Genomic DNA, 7404 nt, shown 5'->3' on the forward strand with positions numbered 1-7404 from the left:
GTTGTTGTCGATGATGTTCCTTCTATAGGTTTATTAGTTCTTAATACTTTTTTGCTATTTTCAGTTAAATTTGAAAACCATAGTTTTACTGATCCTATTAGCATTTTTTCTATATATTCCGGTGCATCTGTTATATTTATATTATTATCTAATAATTGTTTTGTCATATATCCTATCCATAATTGTATTGTTTTTTCTGTATCTATTACACAGTCTAGGTCTAAAAAGTTATAATTTTTATTCACTATTTGTTTTGGTATCCATTTGTCATATTCATTATATTTTTTAAACTTATTCTTATAATATATAGGTTTTCTTATTTCTGTTGTTTTAGGTATTATATTTTCATTTTCTTTTTTATCAAGAATATTTATTTCCGTGTGGGTATTTTCTAAATTTTCCTCATTAATTTCTTTTTCATTGATTTCTAAATTTTTTGTATTTATTAATATTTCTGTATATTTTTCACTATGTTCGGACTCATAATTATCTGTCTCTTCAATATCTATATTATTTATTTCTAATTCTTCATTTTTTATTTCTAATTTTTCCTTAAATTGATTTATCTCGTTCAGTAATTTCTATTCTCTATCTTTTGCTTCTTTTTCTTTTTGTCTTTGTTCATACAACTCTTTTAATATTTGTAGTTCTTTTTCTAATTCAGCAATCCTACTAATTTTAGTTTCTTCTATTTTTCGTATTTCTTCCATAGTTTGTTGTTTTATTTTTTCTATTTCCTTTTTCCTATTTCTCTCTTCATTTTCTTTTTCTATTCTTACCATTGTTGTCAATTTATCTTCAAATTTTAATTCTTCTTTTTCTAACATTAGATATAAATGTTCACCTATTTTCTTATATCTTCGTCCTAAATTAGAAAATACTATTCTTATTTTTGATCCTTCGTAGTTTTCATATATTTTTTTCATCTATTATAAATTCTTCTTTATTCATTTTATTGTGAATAGTTCATGTTGATATATATATTCTAAACTATCTATTTGTGATTCTAATTTTGATATTTCATCTTTTTGTGTATCTGTTGAGTTTTTACTAACTCCGGCAAATATATTATAATGTAGTCTTTTATTCTTATTTTTAATTCTTTACGTTTTTCAGAAATAATTTGTTTTAGTTTTTTGTATTGTTGTACTTTATTCATTTTAAATTATATTTATAATATCTTGACGGATATCTAAATCTAATTTTATCATAATTAGGTCGTATGTGTTTCATTCTTATTATTAGTTTTGATTCAATACTAGATATTAATGTAATTAAGTAGGCTAATCTTTGTGGGTTTTCTTTTGTTTTATTTAGACTTATATATTCTGAATAATTACTAATTAAAGATTCTTTAATTTTTCTAAAAGCTTCTCTATTTTTAAATAGTTTTCGCATAATTAATTTAATAATTTTGTAGGTAAATTTTTTAACTCTAACTCTAGATTTAATTCTACCTGCAACGGCATTCGTATTCTAACATTGTCAAATTTGTATTTCAGAAAGCACTAAAAAGTTACCCAGTTCTCTCTCTATATAGATATATTGAACATCACTCTTAACATGATTATAAAACTGAAGATAACACACTTGGACAAAACGTACACAACAAAGGTAAGATAGAATTTCTCGGAACACTAACCATATGCATCAGCGTTCCAAAGGAGACATACTTGATATTGCCCTCGGTGTAGTATGTGCTTGTCTACCAAAGTTAATGAACTTAAAGGTGCCATCTGTAGAAAAGAAACCATGTTTAGAAGATATTAGTGATGAAAATGAGAGTATCCAAAGTTGGAAAAGAATTAACTTGGATAATTTAACCTTCAGGAAAGTTGATATTTGTTAGCACCTCTATTACCGTGGACTCATTCAATTTTTTCAAAAGTTTGAGATGGCATATCCAGCATCGATATATTAATAGGCACATGAAAAGTTTTACATGTCGTACAGCAACTCCAAATTCTTATCGATGGTTGATTCCACTTCATGTTGCCTTGGAATTTGTCAATGACTTCAGTACCTGAAGAGTTTTACATGTTTATGATGATGGTATTTCTTGAAAGATATACAAAATTTCAGAAAAAATGAGATATCGGATAACTTTTCAATTAGTAGAGAAGTTGCCGACCTTCTGTTTCACTTCCCTCTTTCCCAATAGCAGAGAGTGGGCAACTCCATGCATGTTTCAAAGAGAAGAAGAACCTGTAAACATTGTAAACATCTTTTAACATTGGCAATTACCCACTTCAAAAATCAAATTAACACGCATAAATTTGGTTTCTAAGAAGCAAAATAATAGAGAAGAACCTGTCTTAGATAACGGGATATTGTTCGGGCTAATGATCTTAAGCTTGTCTTCTCCCGTCATCTCTTCAACATATTCCTTAATCGTCAGAGCGGAATCTTCAATTTGAGGGTTCTCTTCAAGTTCGATAATTTTCAATGAACCAATATCCCCAAAATTAGGCAGAATCTCCTCAAGCTTACGACATCCCCACAATGCTAATTTCTCAAGCACGGGAAAGGATTTCTCTCCAATCTCCCACTTAGCAAGAGGCACTTCAAACAGCCCAAAATATTTGAGATTCTCAAAGGTGTCTTCCTCCCCCATGTTCCATTCTCCCCCCTTGATAATTGTCTTCTCAAGGCCCAGATCTTCAAGATTGGGCATTCTCGCTATTGTTGATAGTGAATCGGATGTCAGAGGAAAGTCACGCAACACCAATGTTTTCAAATAAGAAGGGAAGTGAAAATCCCACGACCAATTTGTCACTACAGAGGGCCCACTGTTATTTGAATTTGAACTTTCAAATTCTACATTGAGGACTTCTAGTTTGGTTAGGAAATCCAATTTAGGGAACCAAAAGCGCTTTGATGAATAATCCCATAATTCCTTGAGAATAAATGTAAGCCTTTGAAGATTGGGGAACCTTACGAAAATATCCTCTGTATCTTTTGAATAGGAAAGCACGAATGTCCCTAATGCTCTCAAGTTCTCTAACTTTGAGTCCTCTATTATCAGTATTGGTTCATCTGTATCCATATCAAAGAAAGAACAAGAATTCATGATCAGCACTCGCAACTTTACAAGATCCCAAATTCTCGGTAATAGTACCAAGGTTGATCCTTCGTTTTCAACCCATATGGTTTCTAGATTCCACAGGTTTGAGAAAGATGAAGGCAGAGATTTAACTTCTGTCCCAATATATAAGAACCTCAACTGATTCAACATGCCTATTTCATTCAGCAAAGAATCTTTCACCATCATAAAAGAGGGATCCAGTTGCAACACTCTGAGAAGCCTCAAGTCTCTTAGGTGACATGCATCAGAAAGACAATCTTCCATCTTGTCTCCAGTTATGAACAAAGAATAGAGGTGTTTACCAGAATGTCTTTTCATTTTTGAACTAAACAGAACGAAAGTGTTATGCTCAAACTGCTCCTTATTATAATCAATGTTTACAATGCGTGGCATCAATTCTGAAGAAAAAGATGGATCCCTTGAACTTATCTGCTCAAACAACTTTTCCTCTTTTGCTTTTATCAAACAAAAGTCATGTACAAGATCATGTAGTTGGCAAGTCGGGTCATCACCTATCTCATTGAAAGAAATTACCAAGCTGCTGGAAATTAGATTATCCAAATAAATTTCCATCACTTCTTCCAAACTCTTCATCCCTGTCTGTTCAACTAGCCCTTCAGCACGCCAATGCATTTTCATCACATCTCTGTTCATTTCTTTGTCCTTCAGATATCTTGCAAGGTACAGAAAGCATGGCTTCAGATGATCTGGTAAATGTTCATAACTTAATTCTATAACCTTCATGACTTCCACTTCACTGTTCAAAATAAAGGAATTAAAATTATTTCGAACTTCAAGCCACACAGACTTTTTCTTTTCCAAACCTGCAATGACTCCAGCAATCAGATCAGCCACCAAAGGAAGTCCCTTACAATTTTGGGCTATTTCTTTTCCAATATCCAATAGTTCATCAGGGCAACTCTCTTTTCCAAATGCCCTTTTCTCTAATAACTCCCAACTTTCTTCTAGTCTTAGCAATCGAAGGTTAAGAGGGTCAGTGTTGCCCTTTCCATGAAAAGCCACTTCCTTTTGTCGAGTCGTCAAAATAATTCTACTTCCTTTCACAACTTCAGGGAAAGGTCTTGTTAAATCATCCCATGTAGTAGTATCCCACACGTCATCTAGCACAATTAGGTACCTCTTTCCATACAATTGTTTCTGCAGCTTATCGGCAACATCAATTTCCTCGCTAAACGTCAAATCCGATCCGGTAACTTGATTAAAAAGTTTCATCAACAACTTCTTCTCATCATATTCTTGATCGACTGTGCACCATGCATGAAGGTCGAAATGACTACAAACTGATTCATCATTGTATACTTTGTACGCCAAAGTAGTTTTGCCCGAACCTGGCATACCAGTGATCGAAATGACATCAAGATCTTTCGGTCCACAGGTGAGCTTACTAATTAACCATTTTGTCTCCTCCTTAAAACCTACAATTACTTTACCATTTGTTAATGACTTGCTTTCAACTGGCTTCTTGGGAGAGCTTACAACAACACGGCTCCTGTTCTTGGGAATCTTCTCAAGTAAATTGAAGACATCTTCTTTGATAAGCTTGATCTTTTTTATGGTGATGGGAAGTGAGAAAATAAGATGAAATAGCCCATTATCTCTTACTAATTGAATCGATGACATCTTTTGCCTCATATGCCACATCTAAAACACGTGCCCAAAGAACTTTATTCAATTCTTGCTCAATGTTCACGAAGGAAGATCTTATGAATTCTAGGTCTTCTTTTACCTGTCCAATTTCTTCCTTTATCAAAGCAATTGGATAAGAATTGGAATCTAGCAGATCATTTAAGTGGATGAGTAGAAGATGCATGAAGAGCGGTCCATCACTCATGGAGAAGCAACATTGATATGAGTCCGGGGCTTTCAGATAACCATGTTTGAGATCTTCCTTGAGGAGTTCAATACTATCTAGCAAGTCTCGAGTTGCACAATTTGTTCCATTAGTACTCTCTTTATTCCTTGATTCCTCGTCTAAGTCACGAACAAGAGTTGATATCTCCCTGATAAGTGCTCCAACACGTGCCAACAGATCAAATAATTTTTCATGATGAATAAAGTCCTTTGGCACATCTGTAAGAATAATTAATAGGAACTCTATCATGACATGAATATTTCGAGCCCCTGAAGTGCTTGTGGTAATAATAGTTACCATGTGCTCTTGTAGATGAATCAAATATTCTCTAAGAATGTTTGGAGAGGCTTCTAAAAGCTGCTTAATGAAGTGTCCAACTTCCGCTGAAGTTGATGCTTTAAATTTTGTAAAGCATATGTGCATGACCTCCAGCTCAATTGGGATAATCTTCAAGAGCAGATGAGCTAGCTTGAAGACACTAGAGTGTTCTAGAATTAGTTCATCCCAGAGGAAGAGTCCAACTCTATCAGCCATATGTTGAAACTGAGGTAAGACATACTCAACATTATCATGCTCAACGCAACCATTCAGTATCAACCCATGGAAATCTCCCACGTTGCCACACACATTCTGAAGAATCTCATATTGAGTCACTAATGAAGGCATGCGTTCTTCGAGATACTGATGCTTGGACAGATGATGGAGATTCAGGAGGAGGAAGTTCAACTGCTCCTCAGTCATGGTTGATACAGTCATCAATATTTTCCATGAAGCGAGGAAGGACGTGATGCATGTCAGACTTAAACCCCGGGCTGGAGTCCCCATCATACAAAATTGATCGAAGCAGTTCTTCAATCCTTTGTCTTTGGGCAGTCATTACAACTTCAAACTGCTCCAAATCGGAATAAGAAAGCTGGACGTAAGTACAAATAAATGCCAGCTCAAGTCTCAGCCTTTCAATTAGATACATGTCAACAACATTTTCATCTTCTTCATTCTTTAACCTCTCCATAAAATCCAAAACATTGAAAACATCCTTGCGAAGAGCAGAAAATGACACCTGCAAAATGACCAAATATTATATCAAAATTTTCAGAATGAACATATATACCATGCAATATTTACTCTATACAGGCAACCAATACGTGCACATGTGTTTTGTATGAATTTGATGTTATTCTTATTTGACCTTATACTTCATTTAAAATTATCGGATACTTGTTATATGCTTTATCTTCTACGAAAAAAATTCAAATAACACAAATCAAAATAATGGGGAAAGGTCCAAATATACTATAAGACAGACCAAATATGCCCGCCCCTAAAAAAAGGGGCTATTTGTATCTGCGGCGTAACACCAATGACTCTATTATACCCTTTTTGACTAATGAAAGTGAAATAGTCAATGTTAAAATTAATTTTCTAATTTTTTTTCTTAAAACAAAAGCCACATGGATTTAATTAAAGGAAAACTGGTCAAAATTATCCCTTCAACTTTCTAAACGTAAATACATTTAATCTCCATTTTACCATCTGAACAAAAATTTGACCTATCAATGAATTCTATTTTCAGGACTTAAATGTGACACAAGTTTAATTTTGTGATTATACTGATAAAACAAGCAAAGTTCAGTGATTTCAGTGAGTCAAAATTAGTTTATATAAGTAACTAATAATTAGATACACACATAAGTAAAGTTCAGAAATCATGACATACCTTAAAATTGTTTGCTTTCCCTTTCTCTATTTCTCCTTGTTTTTCTATGACTGTAAGTGTCTTTCAAGTTTCACTAGCTAAATTCTTCAAATATGATGTATAAAAAGTAGATAAAAACTTTATCAGGAGAAAAAAGAAAGAAGCATAAAATCAATGTCATAGCAGGAAACCTACATTTTTGTACATATAAATAAGTCAATTATTTTCTACCTGAAGAATTTGAGTGACATTATAGATGTACAACAACAACAACAAACCCAGTGTATTCCCACTTAGTGGGGTCTGGGGGGGTAAGATGTACGCAGTCCATACCTCTACCTCTGATGAAGTAGAAAGGCTGTTTCCGAAAGACCCCCGGCTCAAGTCACAAGATATCACTCAAACATATAGTACAGCACAGAAGCAGATGACATAACATAGATACGGCACCCATAAGGAATATAAAACAGAGTAAAGCAGGAATGCAGGAATATAAAGCAGAGGAAAGCACACAGATTCGTAATAAACATGGAACATGGAACACGGAACACTGAATACGGAATCATAACAGGAAACACCCCCACCAATTAATTCCCTACTCTAGCGACCCGAACTGGCCCTAATCCTCTGCCGTAATTCGCATCTTCCAGACCTTCCTATCTAGGGTCATGTCCTCGGTGAGCTGTAACTGTTCCATGTCCCGCCTAATCACCTCACCCCAGTACTTCTTCGGTCTACCCCTACCCCGTC

The 7404-nt window shown here is 34.2% G+C and overlaps 1 protein-coding gene across 1 annotated transcript in view; it reads right to left on the reverse strand.

The window, feature by feature from the left end:
- The window catches only part of LOC107855523 (putative late blight resistance protein homolog R1A-3), a 12742-nt gene extending 5831 nt beyond the window's left edge, over nucleotides 1-6911 (reverse strand). Inside the window, 7 exon segments of the mRNA XM_016700548.2 lie at nucleotides 1643-1736; nucleotides 1825-2023; nucleotides 2132-2205; nucleotides 2311-4709; nucleotides 4711-5703; nucleotides 5705-6018; nucleotides 6676-6911. Of these exon segments, the coding sequence (XP_016556034.2) occupies nucleotides 2189-2205; nucleotides 2311-4709; nucleotides 4711-5703; nucleotides 5705-5970 (3675 nt within the window). The 5' untranslated portion in view covers nucleotides 5971-6018; nucleotides 6676-6911 and the 3' untranslated portion in view covers nucleotides 1643-1736; nucleotides 1825-2023; nucleotides 2132-2188.
- Nucleotides 6912-7404: the final 493 nt, after the last annotated feature.

The sequence above is a fragment of the Capsicum annuum genome, chromosome 6 (genome assembly GCF_002878395.1).
Source record: "Capsicum annuum cultivar UCD-10X-F1 chromosome 6, UCD10Xv1.1, whole genome shotgun sequence".
NCBI classification, from domain to species: Eukaryota; Viridiplantae; Streptophyta; class Magnoliopsida; order Solanales; family Solanaceae; genus Capsicum; species Capsicum annuum.